The 17117-nt window shown below is 37.3% G+C and overlaps 1 protein-coding gene across 1 annotated transcript in view; it reads left to right on the top strand.

Moving 5' to 3' along the window:
• The window catches only part of LOC115218254 (cadherin-related tumor suppressor-like), a 339745-nt gene that overhangs the window by 270459 nt on the left and 52169 nt on the right, over positions 1–17117 (top strand). Inside the window, 1 exon segment of the mRNA XM_029788002.2 lies at positions 5750–5951. Coding sequence (XP_029643862.2) covers positions 5750–5951 — 202 coding nt within the window.

The following is a 17117-nucleotide window of genomic DNA, read 5'->3' as shown; positions in this document are numbered from 1 at the left end:
TATCTGAACATATGAAACACAAAAACCTTGACCCCTATGTGAGTTATGTAGCTTTACACTTAAATTATATACACATACATACACACACACGTGTGTGTGTGTGTGTGTGTGTGTGTTAATGAATGACAGAACAAGTGTTATGTAATCATTTTCTTTACCATACAGTTGTTTCTGCTATGAGGAATTGTACTTTTGGAGCTGAGTGCCAGTGTGACAGTTTAAAGCTTCCTCAGGACCATTTGAATGATGTGTTTGTGAAGGATAAGTATATTGAGGTTTAGCATATGGTTATTGCTAGAGCTATGGCTAATCAGAATCATAAAGAATATGTTTGTGTATACATATATATATATGTGTGTGTGTGTGTGTGTATTTACAGAATCATAAAGAATATGTATGTATGTGTGTGTGTGTGTATACATATATATATGTGTGTGTGTGTGTGTGTGTGTATTTACAGAATCATAAAGAATATGTATGTATGTGTGTGTGTGTATATATATATGTGTGTGTGTGTGTGTGTGTGTATATTTACAGAATCATAAAGAATATGTATGTGTGTGTGTGTGTGTATACATATATATATATGTGTGTGTGTGTATTTACAGAATCATAAAGAATATGTATGTATGTATATATGTATATATATATTTTTATGTATATATGTATGTATATATATATATATTTGCATATATATGTGTGTGTGTATGTATATATATATATATATGTGTGTATGTATATATGTATGTGTGTATGTATATGTGAGTATGTATATATGTATATGTGTGTATGTATATATGTATATGTGTGTATGTATATATGTATATATATGTGTGTATGTATATATGTGTATATATATAGATAAATAGATATATTTATGTGTGTGTGTGTGTGTGTGTGTGTGTATGTATGTATATATATATATAATATATATATATATATATATATATAATACATATATATATAAATGAACCTCCACCAACTATTCTGCCTATATGTCTGTGCACACCTTTGAGTGCAATGTATGCCAGGAGGTCTGCAGCTCTTGGTGGTTCAAATCAGATATGCAATTTATGTAGGTGTCTTTCTAAAACATTGTCTGGTTTAAAAAGCCACGTCAGATGCCATGATATAGCAGGATTTGAACTCATCAACTGTCATTGCATCCTCCTCTCTCTCCAACTTGCACATCCTTGATCTTCTCTTGAGTCAATGGATGGGAGGACCAAGAGATTGTCTATGTCTGCTTACAACAACATAAGCATCTAAAATAGATAGTGAAAGCATAGTACAGGCTACAACAGCTCTATTTCTATATATGTGCGTGTGAAGGTGCATGGACTGGTGGTTAGAGTGTTGCACTGATAATTACCAGATTGTGGTTTCAATTCCCAGACTGGTGGTGTGTTGTCTTCTTTAGCAAAACACCTCATTTCATGTTGGTCCAGTCTACCCAGTTGTAAATGGATAACTCTGCCACGGATTGGCATTCTGTTCAGGGGGTAATGTTGACTTGCCCACCTTGTCACCAGGTGACGCTATTCAAATGCTGCGACAATGCAAGGAAATGCGTTGTGACTAGCGATGTATAACAACATCCGAGCCTGATCAACACAGTAACACACACACACATATATATCAACATCATCATAATCATCATCGTTTAACGTCCGCTTTCCATGCTAGCATGGGTTGGACTGTTTGACTGAGGGCTGATGAACCAGATGGCTGCACCAGGCTCCAATCTTGATCTGGCAGAGTTTCTACAGCTGGATACCCTTCCTAACGCCAACCACTCCAAGAGTATAGTGGGTGCTTTTACGTACCACCAGCACGGGGGCCAGTAGGTGGCACTGGCAACAACCTCACTCGATTTTTTTTTTTTTTTTTTTTTTTTACACATGCCAATGGCACAGGTGCCAGTAAGGCAATGCTGGTATACATATACATATACATACACACACGCGCACACAGAAGCACTGTTTGTATGTGTGTGTACAAATTTATTTAAGTGTAAATGTATGTTTGTTGCAAGGTTAACCAGAAATAAAGTTAGTATTAATATGTATTTATCTTTTGCTGCCGTAAAATAATTTTGTGGTTATAACCCCATGAGGGAATCTAATCTGATTGCGAGAAAGTTTAAGTGGCCCTGACTGCACTGGAGCTGAATAAAATTGTAATCTTTCAGTTGTCAAGCCCACATATTCCCTCCAGAGATATATAAACCAAAAGTTATTTTAGAGCAAGGCTGAATATATATCTCCGTATTTAGAATTAATTTTTTCACTTCAGTAATAAACATTGCATAAGGTGCTTGTTCAAGTGCAATAATTTTATTTATTTTGTTTGCTGAATTACCTCATTCTCAATCTTTTAAATATTATCAGCTCATATAGGTACAGTATGGCTAAAAAGTTTGCTTTCCAACCACATGGTTCTGGTTTCAGCCCTACTGTATAACACCTTGGGCAAGTGTTTTTTTAATTACAGTGCTAGGCCAATCAAAGCCTTGTGAGTAAATTTGTTTTGCCAGAAACTGAAAGAAGGTGGCAAACTAGCAGAAACGTTAGCACGCCGGGCAAAATGCTTAGCTGTATTTCGTCTGTCGTTACATTCTGAGTTCAAATTCTGCTGAGGTCGACTTTGCCTTTCATCCTTTCGGGGGTCAATAAATTAAGTACCAGTTACGCACTGGGGTCAATATAATCGATTTAATCCCTTTGTCTGTCCTTGTTTGTCCCCTTTGTGTGTAGCCCCTTGTGGACAGTAAAGATATAGGTATTTTGTCTGTTGTTACGTTCTGAGTTCAAATTCCGCCGAGGTCACCTTTGCCTTTCACTCCTTCGGAGTCGATAAATTAAGTACCAGTTACGCACTGGGGTCGATGTAATCGACTTAATCTGTTTGTCTGTCCTTGTTTGTCCCCTCTATGTTTAGCCCCTTGTGGGCAGTAAAGAAATAAGAAACTGAAAGAAGCCTGTGGTGTATGTGTGTGTGTGTCAGCAAGTATTTGCATCTCCATATCTTGACATCACATGAAAATAATAAATGAGAGTCACTGTCATTCATGTCCAGTGGTCTGCAAAAACATGTCTGGCCACAAGGAAATATTATCTTGCTTGGGAACAGGTGAAGGTTGGCAACAGGAAGGGTGTCAGGTCATAGAAAATATGCCACAACAAACTCCATTCAACCCATACAAGCATGGGGAAACAGACATTAAAATGATGATGATAATGATACGTTATAGAATATGTATATCCCCTCACCACCACCATTATATACTGTTCTAATTATATACTAATATTAGGATTTATATATATACACTATCTTTTATCTCTTATTTGTTTCAATCATTAGATGACAATGCTGGGGTATTGCTTTCTGCCCCCACTACATCATTTTGGGGGATTTTTTTATGTCTGATATTCTGTTGAGCTCTTTTGCCGAACTTAGTCATGGTAATGCAAACAAACCAGCACTGGTCGTGAAGCAATGGTGGGGGACAAACACAGATACAAAGACACACATATATACAATAGACTTCCATACAGTTTCCATTGACCAAATTTAGTCGTAAAGCATTGGTCAACCCAGGGCTTGTCCCAAGATGCTGCCCAGTAGGACAGAACCTGAAAACGTGATTGCAAAACGTGATTGCAAAACAAGTTTCTTAACCATACAACCATGCCTGCAGTTTTGTTTTTTTTTTAATTATTATAATAATGATACACTTTATAGAATTATGTGGCACTTAAACGGCACCATTCGAGTGTGATCGTTGCCAGCGTCGCATTACTGGCACTCAAGCCCCGTGCTAGTAGGGCGTTAAGAGCACCATCCGAGCATGATCATTGCCAGAGCGGCTATCTGGCCTCCGTGCCGGTGGCACGTAAAAGACATCATTCGAACATGATCATTACCAGCATCACCTTACTGGCACCTGTGCCAGTGGCATGTGTAAAAGATTCGAACAAGGTCATTGCCAGTACCGCCCAACTGGCCCCATGCTCCAGTTCACTCAGCTGTAGAAATGAATTGCAAAGTCACTGGTGCCAAGTAGTATCGGCCTTTGCCTGTCCCTTGGATAACATTAGGGGTGTGGAGAGGGTAAGTTGGTATGCATGGTCGACTGCTGCTCTTCGATAAACAACCTTGCCCAGACTTGTACTTCAGAGAGGAACTTCCTTGGTGCAGTCCCATTGTCATTCATGACCGAAGGGGGTCTATACATATTTATACAATGGCCCTCTTCCAGCTTCTGTCAATCAATTCCACTCACAAGAATTTGGTTGGCTTGGTGCTGTAGTAGAACATTAGTAGACATTTCCTGAAGACAGTGTGCAGTGAATCTGAACTCAAACCCACTACTAGGTTGAGAGGCAAACATTTCAACCACACAGCTATGCCTGTGGCTAAGAAAACCATAAAATCCTAAAATAAGCGCAAAAATTGCTGCTTAACCTATGGGTGGACAATCTGATTTACATATTGGAGTGAGAGGCGTTCTAATTCCCAGACCATTTGGTCAATAACTTCATTGCACAGTAACACTGAATATGTTTTAAATAGATAAATATGCTTTATGTAACAATTTCGTTTCAGCTCCCCTGGTGTTTTTATATAAAGAATTTATAACAGTTGTCAAATTCACACCAATATGCAAGCTTTTATTTTGTTTTGTTTTTTTTTCTTTTGGCTTTTTTCCTTTTTTTTTTACTAGCTAAAAGTTGCAATTTTCTCAGTGGAATAGTTAAGCTAAGTGGAACCCGATTATGTGTAATGAAGCTAAAAACTACAGTCAGCTCAATACCTATGCCATTTTACTCAAATCTTGGATTATATTCACCAGACTTTTCTAAAGCAAGAATACACGCACAAATACGTTATATATATTGTTTATATTTGTATAACATATGTGTGTTTATATAATATGATATAATTTGGTATACTGAATTTTTTTAGTTTCCATACTGTGTTTGTAAATAGTCAATAATGGAGAAGATATGGTTTAGGAATTTGTCAACAACATAGGTGTGGTCTCAGTCCCGTTGCACTGGATCTTGGGCAGGTGTCTTCTTCTTTAGGCTTGTGAGAGATTTCAGTTGGTGAAAATTGAAAGAAGCCCACCATGTGTGTATATCTGTGTGAATGTTTACAAAACTACACTGAGCTTTAGCTACATACAATGACTACAATTAATGGTGTTTGTTAGCATTTCCTGTCAACAAATCATCCACTGGCTCTGTGCCTTCAAATTGCTCTGGATTGAATAAAATCTCTTACTTGAAAAACAGATATGGGTTGGCATCAGGAAGAGCATCCAGCCAAAAAATTCTGTCTCGGGTTTTTTTCCCAACTAAGCCCATGCTAGCATTGAAGAACGTGCATTGAACAAAACTAAAAAATAAGTTAATTTTTTTTATAAGACACAGGCATGGCTATGTGGTAAGAAGCTTTCTTCTCAACCACATGGTTCTAGGTTCATCTCACTGCATTCTCCTCCCCATACACACCACTTGTCAACTGATTTTGGCTGTGTTTATGTCACTGTAACTTAACAGTTCTGCAAAAGAGACTAATAGAATAAGTACCAGCCTTAACAAAAAATAAGTTCTGGGTTAATCCAATCAACTAAAAATTCTTCAAGGTGGTGCCTTAGCTTGGCTGCAGGATAATGACTGAAACAAATAAAAGATAAGCAATGCTAAAATTCTTACTCTGAATTATATTTTATTTCTTTCAGGTTCAATTATACACTCTTCTAGTGAGTGCAAGAGATCATGGGCCAGTTCCTAAAAGTTCTGTGGTAACTATTTACATGAACATCAAAGATGTTAATGACAATGGGCCTATATTCAGTCCAAGCTCTTATACCACTGCCATCTATGAAAATGCAACAATCGGAACCTCTGCAATTGCTGTTTATGCCTCAGATGCTGATACGGGTAAGTGTAGTTCCTTTATTCTTTTATGTGTTCCAGGCCAAGGCTGTGGCGTTGCTATAGTTCTGTTTTTGTATTTTTAGATACTCTTTACTCTTTACTCGTTTCAGTCATTTGACTGAGGCCATGCTGGAGCACCGCCTTTAATCGAGCAACTCGACCCCGGGACTTATTCTTTTGTAAGCCCAGTACTTATTCTATCGGTCTCTTTTGCCGAACCGCTAAGTAACGGGGACATAAACACACCAGCATCAGTTGTCAAGCAATGCTAGGGGGACAAACACACACACGCATATATATATATATATACATATATACGACGGGCTTCTTTCAGTTTCCGTCTACCAAATCCACTCACAAGGCTTTGGTCGGCCCGAGGCTATAGTAGAAGACACTTGCCCAAGGTGCCACGCAGTGGGACTGAGCCTGGAACCATGTGGCTGGTAAACAAGCTACTTACCACACAGCCACTTCTGTATTACTAGAGATGTGAAGTACTACTTGACTTTAGTGATCGTATCCAGACTGTTTCAGCCAATGTGTGTCTTCAAACAGCTTGGGGTGTCAATGGGGAGGAGTGTATTTTGTTTGTGTTAGATTTCGGTTTAATGAAATTTCATTGAAGTAGTTAGCATTAGGCAGGAAGCCATGGCAAAGCAAGACACTGGAGCTTGGTGCAGCTCTTTGGCTCACTGCTTCTTGTCAAACTGTCCAACTCATGCCAACATGAAAAAATTGGATGTTAAATGAAAGCAACGACAACAACAACAACGATGACGATTATTGTCCATTATGCTATGTCATCTTAAATAGTTTCAATGATCGATGGTGTCCTCTGATCAGAGATAGCATTCATGCTCTAAGTTGTGCCACAGTTGATGAACACAACTAGGTCTGTGAAGCAAAGAGATACTCAGTAATTTTACTGAGGTTAAAGTTTAGAATATGAAGTAACAACAGACAATTTTTCAAGTCAATGTGTCGCCAGATCTTTTCCATTACATGTAAAAATTTGAATAAATTATTTCCTCTTAATGTTTTTTTTTCCATTATGTCTGCACATATAAATAAGTTATTATGCAATTTTCTATGCTTTTTATTTGCTTAAGACATTACTACAGAATTAATGATTTTTGTTTATTATTATTATTGTTGTTGTTGTTGTTGTTTTATTTTTATATTTTCTTAAATCTGATTTTTGTCTGCTTAATGGAATTTAGCTGCTGATTTCTGACTGAAAATATCTATAAATTATAAATATGTATAATCAATTAGCACAAAGGTAACTAACCGTATGGTTCTCCTTTAAATAAATATTTGTGCAGACTGTGAGAAAACTGTTGCTGAGTAGCATCGACAAATGTCTTAGAGTCAAAATTTCCTTACTCTTGCAGGCAGGTTTTCTATATTTTTCATGAAGTTTGGGCAAACTTTCAGTGCAGAATTCTTTACCATTTAGTTACTATTCCATTTTTAGTTTGTGAAATTAAGTTGCATTTTTTTCTTCCCTTTTGATACCAACACAAGTGAGACTAGTTCTGGTTCTATGAAACAAAACTCTAGTTTTGAAGGATTCATATTTAAATTAAAAGCTTGCATAATAATTTTGTTAGGTCATAATGTTATGCTCCAAATACCAGCTGAAATCATGGAATGAAATAGCTGGTTGTTTTACCAAATTCCTCTAAATTCTTAATTATTTTTCTCGGTTAATTGAAAAAGATTAACCCTCTCAGACCTGGGCCCTTGTGTCTTGCTTTGTCCTCCACCTGGGGTGATAAGGAAAAAAAATAAGTAGTTGTTTATACAGCGGAAGAGTAATGATTCCAGGCAAACTAATGGACAGAAACACAAAAATATTCAGGAGAATAACAATAATAAGCCTATCTCTCACTCAACTACTATATTTGTTAACCAAACTTATGGACAGAATCACAAAAAAAAATTCAGGAGAATAACAATAATAGGCCTATCTCACTCAACTAATGTATTTGTTCACTCGACTCATTACTTTCTTTATTACTTTCACCAGTTTGATTGTCTGAATCACTCTCATTGCTAGTGTAAATGTAAACTCTTCATCTGAAGAATAAATATCATCAATAATTTCTTCAACTGTAACGAATTTAGGCTTTGCTCATTCACAAGAAGTGCTGGGTTCGTCACATGCTCATTTCATTGGGAAATCGTTTTTTTATTTTGTTTTGTTTTGTTGCAATTTAAAACAAAAATAAACAGCAGCTATGGGGGACACCATTAACAATGGGACATGGATACCTATTTCTTTACTACCCACAAGGGGCTAAACACAGAGAGGACAAACAAGGACAGACACATGGATTAAGTCAATTATATCGACCCCAGTGCGTAAGTGGTACTTAATCGACCCCAAAAGGATGAAAGACAAAGTCAACCTCGGCAGAATTTGAACTCAGAACGTAACGGCAGAAGAAATACCGCTAAGCATTTTGCCCGGTGTGCTAACAATTCTGCCAGCTTGCCGCCTTTGGGACATAAATACACTTGGCTACAAAGCTGTAATATGATCAGTTGTCTAATTTTTATATTTCGTCTTCTTTACCTGCATATATTGTTCATTACTGCTTTAGCAAGGAATCTGGCAGATATGACATTTAACCCATTCTCCACTTTAACAGGAACATAGTGTAACAGGATCAACTTAGCATATTGTTCTTATTACATGAGAACTACCTCCAATCAAAAGAGACTGCTCAAAGTGCTGTCCTTGAGAATGTCTTACTTTATTCTTAATTCTGTTGTAAGATATAATAAAAAAAATCAGTTCAAATCTCGCTGTAGCTATTCTTTGCCCCTAATGAAGGAATATTGATTTCAAACTTTGGCACAAAGCCACAACTATCTGGAGGATGAAACAGCCAATTCAATCAACTCTAGGAATTGCGCAGTGCTTATTTTATGCACCCTAGAGGAATAAAAGAAACCAGCTAACTTCAGTAGGATTCCAACTCGGGGTGTAAAAGACATGAGTAAGTATCACAATGTATTTGATCTGATGCTGTTAATTCTGCCAATCCACTAGCTCGACCGTTTTATAACCATATTTCTAACAAAATATACTGTGTTTGAATTGTGAAAAATAATCAAGAATTTGAGGAATTTGGTTAACTAATTAACTTTTCCATTCCATGATTCAGCTGCTGTTTGGAATGTAAGTTAACAAAATGATCCCACTTAAAATTGTTATGGAAATTTTTAATTTGAATACGAATATTTTTATAACAAAAAATTTTGTTACTAGAGCTGGTTCAGGTGTTTTGGTATCACAAGGGTTAAAAAAGTAAAAAAAGAGATAAAAATATTTATTAGCTGAGCTGAAAATAAGTGCAATTCCATTTTCATTGTTGAATGGTTAATGATGGGGGGCAGGGTGAGGGAAGTACATCAATCTATAACTGTATTTGCACCAAACTATTTATTGCTAAAATAGCTAAATGTTCTCTGAACCATTCTTGCCATGCCAGTAGAGGAAAAAAATATGTCATTTACCAAATTACAGCTTTATTGTTCATTAGATAGTATTATATTATTATTATTATTATTATTATTATTAAGGCAGTGAGCTGGCAGAATCGTTAGTGTGTTAAATGAATTGCTTAGCTGCATTTCTTCCAGCTTTTTACATTCTGAGTTCAAATTCTGCCAAGGCCGGCTTTACCTTTCATTCTTTCAGGGTCAATAAAATAAGTACTAGTTGAGCCCTGGAATTGATCTAATCATCTAACTCCTTGCCCCAAAATTTGAGGCTTTGTGCTTATAGTAGAAAGGATTATTATTGTTATTATTATTATTATTATTATTGTTATTTTTATTATTATTATTGTTATTATTATTATTATTGAGTGAGAGAGCAGTGCATGCCATCAAAGTGACACTGGGGTAAAATATACAAAGCCCAATATACCCATCATGACTACCCGTCTGATAAGGGTACACCAGGCACATGCATCACAACCATATGTGCGCGACATGGTGATCTCATATCAAGATAAACAGCACATGACCTTGCAGGTGGGGCCCAGTTAGAATTTTCTTCAGGTTGAGTAGCCCATCTCGCTCAAAAGGTCCCTGAATAAGGGTTGTTTAAGGATGTTGAAAGAACCACCCATGTTTCCAGAGGTGAATTATTCAAACCCCAAAGAATCCCTCTCAACACATGGCTATGATGCTCCCTCACTACTTCTGCTCGTGATCAGAGATGCACATATCGTCAGCCACTAAGGGACATGCTCAACTGGTTACGGTCAAACAACTGACAAGCAAATCTGTGGTATTGAGCAGAATATTTGCTGTAGCCCATCTTTTATACCAAGACAAAACAATGTACATGATAACTTATTATTATTATTGTTATTATTATTATTATTATTACATGCTATATTAGTTAGAAGGAATGTGAAGTTTGGTGACAACAAATCTCTTCAAAACTCATGAATCTTTCTTAGGATCCTTACAAAATAAAGAATTGCACTTTTCCTGCAGGTTTACAATGCAAGTTTCTATCTCGATATTTTTCTGCCTGTTTGGCAGCAGTCTGAGAGTTGTGCCAAATGCATCAGTTACCAAAGTAATAATTATTGTCTTGGTCTTCAATAATCTCTGCATCTCTCTGGTTTGGTCAATTTCTTTGGCGTCCACTCTATCATTTTATAGTATTGCAAAGTCTATGACCTTAAACTGTTTCTCTTGGTATCTGGTATCCTTGATTAAATAGTACGTCCTCTATTGTTCCAGCCCAAAGGCTGTGACCATCCTTGGACACCATCATGTGATCATTCTTAATGGAAAACCCTGCAAAATCCTGTAATTCTTATTTTCCATCACAGCCTCTGGTTCATATTCATACCTATTTCTTTACTACCCACAAGGGGCTAAACACAGAGGGGACAAACAAGGACAGACACACGGATTAAGTCGATTACATCAACCCCAGTGCGTAACTGGTACTTAATTTATTGACCCTGAAAGGATGAAAGGCAAAGTCGACCTCGGCAGAATTTGAACTCAGAACATAACGGCAGACGAAATACCGCTAAGCATTTCGCCCGGCGTGCTAACGATTCTGCCAGCATACCACTTTCCTATCATTTTGAATCCAGTCACTCAGCTAACATCTCAATGCACTCTTTTACCTACACAGTTATGCCTGTACTTATACTCTTATTATTATTATTATTATTATTTATTTTTTTTTTTTTTTGATTATACAATATGTTTGATGTATGTTTACTCTATTCTCAACTAATATCTCTTTACAGTTTGAAATGCTTCTTTAAGTTGTACTTTTCAAAAATATCTTAATTTGCAAAACCAAAACATTATCTGTGTCTTCATTTAGAATATAAAACCAGTTTGCTAAATAGTTATTTAGAAATGTCTTTTAAAAACAGTTCTAATGTAAAAAGTTTATTGATTTTTCTCAAACGTACTAAGTAGCTATGAATATTTTTTAAATGGAAATATTTTTGTTTTTAGTTTTTTTTTAATTTTTGTCTTCCTGCAACATGGCACTGGATATAGCTGTTAAATACATAGCCTCCAGGAATGCAGTAAAAAAAAAAAAATTGGTAGCTTCCGTCTTTTACAAGGGTTCCAATAGTTCTAATCACTTGTGCTACCTAACCCTTTGTTACCATCTTTCTGTTGAGAAATATTGCCTTTGTTTCAATAATTTTTGAAAGTATTGATAAATTCCATAAAATAACTTTGTCCTTACCAAGCTGGTAATGTGAGGTATAAATTAACACGAAATTCTGATGGACGATATTAATTTAGACCACTTTAAAACAGGAAGTTTTATCATAGAGCTAGGGGCTGGTCTCAGGCAAATTGGCGTCAAAAAGGTTAAACTGCCAAAACATAATTACTTGACTCTAAGACTGCCAAACCATCAGATGCTCTTTTAAAATATTTTAAACTTTTTCTTTGTATTATTACTGTTTCCATTGTGAAGGTGCATGGCTAAGTGGTTAGAGCGTGAGCTTACGATCGTGAGGTTGTGAGCTCGAATCCCGGACCGGGCTGCGTGTTGTGTTCTTGAGCAAGACACTTTATTTCACGTTGCTCCAGTTCAGTCAGCTGTAGAAATGAGTTGCGATGTCACAGGTGCCAAGCTGTATCGGCCCTTGCCTTTCCCTTGGATAACACTGGTGGCATGGAGAGGGGAGGCCGGTATGCATGGGCGACTGTTGGTCTTCCATAAATAACCTTGCCCGGACTTGTGCCTGGGAGAGTAACGTCCTAGGTGCAATCCCATGGTCAGTGTCATGACCGAAGGGGGTCTCAGACTGTTTCCATTACACTTCATTGAAAAATAACAAACATAAAAATCTGGATTTCTTTTAACCCATTATACCATATTACAATTCTGCAACTCTATGATAATGGCAATTTAGAGTTACATCAAATTTTTCAGAAGCTTCAGAACTTCAACCCCAGATATGTTGTTTAAAAGTACAATTCAGTTTTTAACACTTTTGTTATATTTCTGTCAAAACACTCTGCCTTTATTTAAATGAATTTAGGAGTGGCTGTGTGGTAAGTAGCTTGCTTACCAACCACATGGTTCCGGGTTCAGTCCCACTGCGCGGTACCTTGGGCAAGTGTCTTCTACTATAGCCTTGGGCCGACCAAAGCCTTGTGACTGGATTTGGCAGACGGAAACTGAAAGAAGCCTGTCGTATATATGTGTATGTGTGTCTGTGTTTGTCCCCCCAACATCACATGACAACCGATGCCGGTGTGTTTACGTCCCCGTAACTTAGCGGTTCGGCAAAAGAGACCGATAGAATAAGTACTAGGCTTACAAAGAATAAGTCCTGGGGTCGATGTGCTCGACTAAAGGCAGTGCTCCAGCATGGCCACAGTCAACTGACTGAAACAAGTAAAAGAGTAAAATATCTTTGTCATTGTTAAGCTAGCATTTGGAACATAAATTAACATGAAGTTTTTGATGGAAGATTTTAATTTAAATCATTTAAATCACTTTGAAACAAGGAGTTGGTGTCAGAACCAGAGGCAGTCTCAAAAAGGTTAACCCTCTTCGTTACCATATTTCTGTTGAAATACGCTGTTCAAGCTCCATGCCTGTTTTGGCATGGTTTCTATGGCTGGTTATCCTTCCTAATGCCAACCACTTTCCAGGAGGAATTACAACTGTGTTTCATGGTCTGCTACCACAACAGCTCCTTTATAGGATCCAGTTAGCTCAAGACATCATCAGGAGGAACCACGTCCGGTTTCGGCCCCTACTCCTCTACTGTTTTGACGTGGCAGGGCCCCCCCTTTCGGAGGTGTCTTCAGCTCTGGTGTTGGGTGCATGTCTTCTTACTTCTGTTCTCTGGCCTCTTCGATGTATCGTCAGTGAGTGTCAGCCGGTGACTGACTGTCTTGTCAAATTTTTCCCTTTAAATACCTGCTGCATAGGCTCCAGCAGGCAGCCCCAGCAAATTGTCACATGACACTGTCTCACCTTAACTGACTAGTGAAGGCGCGTAGTACTGGGTGTTTTTACGCAACACTGGCTCAGGTGTTTTTTTACATGGCACCAGCACTTACAAGCCCACAAGATTAGGAATGCTCAGCTGAAGAGGGTTGCCAGGGACAAGCTTGTATACAAGGGCAACTACACTTTTATTTAGCTTTTACAACATAATTCGATATTTGTAAGCAAGGTAATATTTCTCCATGGCCAGGCATTTTTATGTAATCTCTTCTGGGAAAACATATATGACCAAGTGGGAGTATTAGCCTTGCTTGGAAATAAATGGGGGCTGGTAACGGGAAGAACACCCTGAATGTAAAAAAATCTGCCTCAACAAAATCTATCTGTCCCTTGCAAGGATAAGAAAAGTGGATATTTAATATGATGATGATTGGACGACAACAAAAACTACAATAATGACAGTGATGAAGATGATGATGAAAACGATGATGATGGGGAAGACAATGGTTATGATGATGATGATGATGATGACAACGATGGCAGCATACAATATGCAACTTGATATCCTAAGTCTGTTTATGACATTTAATCTCTTTTCCAGGTTCTGCTTTTGCTTATAGAGCAGCAGTGTCTGGGTGATTAAATTATGAGAAATTGGAGTGTCATGGCCCCAAGCTAGTTCAGAGTAGAATTGAAACAAACAGATGTTATATTCTTTGTTAGATTGTTGCAAAAGAAGTTTGTTGAAAAGTACATAAGAAAAATATAAATAACCTTTACTTTTGTGTTTTTTGATAGCTTTTGACAAGGTGCCATAAAGTATTTTGTGTGAATTAAGGTTTAACAAAACTGTTGTTTGAGGTTGATAAAAGCAGTATCATGTGGCTTTTTCATTTGTTTGTTTTTTAGCTTGTTTTGTTATCCTTGTCTTTGAAACCATCATTTAGAATTTTAATATCAAATGTCTAGAGTTTCTGTGTATGTCGTTGATTTCATCATCAACATCCTCGTTGTTTTAATGTCCACTTTTCCATGCTTGCATGGGTCATGCAAAATTTGTTGGAGCAGATTTTAAGGCGGCGAGCTGGCAGAAATGTTAGCACGCCGGGGGAAATGCTTAGCGATATTTCGTCTGCCGCTACGTTCTGAGTTCAAATTACGTCGAGGTCAACTTTGCCTTTCATCCTTTCGGGGTCGAATAAATAAGTACCTGTTACGCACTGGGGTCGATATAATCGACTTAATTCGTTTGTCTGTCCTTGTTTGTCCCCTCTGTGTGTAGCCCCTTGTGGGCAGTGAAAAAATAAGAAGACTTTCCTATGGCCAGATGCTCTTCCTATCATCAAGACAAACAGCACAATGGCTAGACATGTTTTCACAGAAGATTGCAAACAAATGACATTACTTGTATGACAGTGAGGTTTGTTCACTATGAATATGCAATATGAAGACTAGGAGACATGAACATACTTTCATTGCACAAGTGGGACTACTATGCTGTAGTCCCACTCATTTGAAGAGATTTGTGATCTTGTAAGCCACATGGCAACCTCATTAATGTTGGTGCCACAAAAAAAAAATCACCCAGTACGCTCTGAAAAGTGGCTGGCCTTAGGAAGTGCATCCAGCTGTAGAAACAATGTGAAAGCAGACATCGGAATATGATGCAGTCCTCTGATATGTCAGAGTCTGTCGAGCTGTCCAACTCATGCCAATAGGGAAGATTAATGTTAAAAGATGCTACTGCTGTTCTGCTGATCACACACACACACACACACACACACTAGTAGGAAAGAATGAATTCAGTACACAGCAATTTTAATTTTTCAAGTTTTGGCTCTTATTGTTTGTCACATTAAACTTCCACTGTTGTGTGGTTACACATGGTTCTATGCAGTCTGATGAGGGCTGTATGACATAATATAAAGAGCACATCAATAATGAAAAAAAAAAGAACATGGGTTTGTACTTGGTAGATCTTTATTTCACCTGTTATATAAGTTTCAGTATTACTAAATACAGAAACTGATGAAATAAAGGACTATCAAGTTCAAGTCTTTGCTTTCTCTCTCTCTCTCTCTCTCTCTCTCTCTCTCTCTCTCTCTCCTCTCTCTCTCTCTTCTCTCTCTCTCTCTCTACTCTCTCTCTCTCTCTCTTCTCTCTCTCTCTCTCTCTCTCTCTCTCCTCTCTCTCTCTCTCTTCTCTCTCTCTCTCTCTCTCTCTCTCTCTCACACTCTCTGTATATATATCTATTATATAAAATCCGTTCTGTCTGTCTGTGTGTGTGTGTGTGTGTCTTCTAGGATCTCGGGCATCCTCTACCCGATTGCGCTCAAATTTGATATGTAGATACCGACTGTATCAGGGCGTGTATAAGTCTTGGAAATATTACAAAAATCGATTCTAAGTGAGAATGCGATCAATAAAGCCATGGGAACATGCATTTGTAAAATCGTTTTTCTTGGAATAGAAAAAATGTCTATCTTTATTTCTTCTTTTGCTGGTGTCTCAAATTTAGGTTAAATCAGTGTTTCTCAAAGGGGAGAGGGCCTATGGGACGGCCAGACAAGTTGTTTTGAGAAAATTTGGTTTTAATGTTTGACAACTCAGCACCGTCCATTGGACAGGGGGCATTTTACTTGTATTTTCCAATTCATTGTATTTTTTTTTTTTTCCAATTCATTGTTTTATATTTCAAGAATCAGGGTGCAGGCATGGATGGGTGGTTAAAAAGTTCATTTCCCAATCATGTGGTTTCAGGTTCATTTCTCACTGGAGCCTTGGGAAAGCATATAGTTTCTGAAGCTCTGGGCTGACCAAAGCCTTGTGAGTGAGTTTGTTAGATGCAACCTGAAATTTGCTTGTGTGTGTAATACATACATACATATATATATATCATCATCATCATCATCGTTTAGCGTCCAATGATGATGATGATATATATATATGTATGTATGTATTACACACACAAGCAAATTTCAGGTTGCATCTAACAAACTCACTCACAAGGCTTTGGTCAGCCCAGAGCTTCAGAAACTATATACTTTCCCAAGGCTCCAGTGAGAAATGAACCTGAAACCACATGATTGGCAAGTGAACTTTTTAACCACTCATCCATGCCTGCACCCCTGATTCTTGAAATATAAAACAATGAATTGGAAAAAAAAAGGTCTGAAGAGAAATATAGCAAAACAAAAAACCAAATTTGATCATAGATTCATCTAAAACACCCTTTGCCCCCACCTTAATATTTCCGAAACTACCATCCTCCAAAAGCAGGAAACGCCAATATTATATTACATAATATTTTGTAATTGGTACACAAGTAGCTTATAAGGATTCAGTATTTTTTATGTGTCATAGTTTTCATATTGCAAACATTATGAACAGCAAATTGCTGAGAAAATTTCTAATAATCTTCCTTCCTTCCTCTTCTCTATTTCATTGGTCAGTAGCCACCTTGTTGTTTAAATCAGCCAACATCTTCAGTATGTACTTCACCTTAAAAAAAATTCATTCTCGATGCACATTGATAAAACAATAATTACAAAACAAACAAAATTGTTTTTAGCCGATTGCCTATTCATATTTTGATATACAGTATTTTGCAAGACGATATGTTGTTTACAGACAATCTAATGGCTCATACAAAAAGAGAATCAATTCTTTTTATTTTTATTTTTTTG

The sequence above is a fragment of the Octopus sinensis genome, linkage group LG13, assembly GCF_006345805.1.
Source record: "Octopus sinensis linkage group LG13, ASM634580v1, whole genome shotgun sequence".
In the NCBI taxonomy this organism is placed as follows: Eukaryota; Metazoa; Mollusca; class Cephalopoda; order Octopoda; family Octopodidae; genus Octopus; species Octopus sinensis.
The sequence above is the reverse complement of the archived record's forward strand: the minus strand, read 5'-3'. Positions and strand labels throughout refer to the sequence as shown.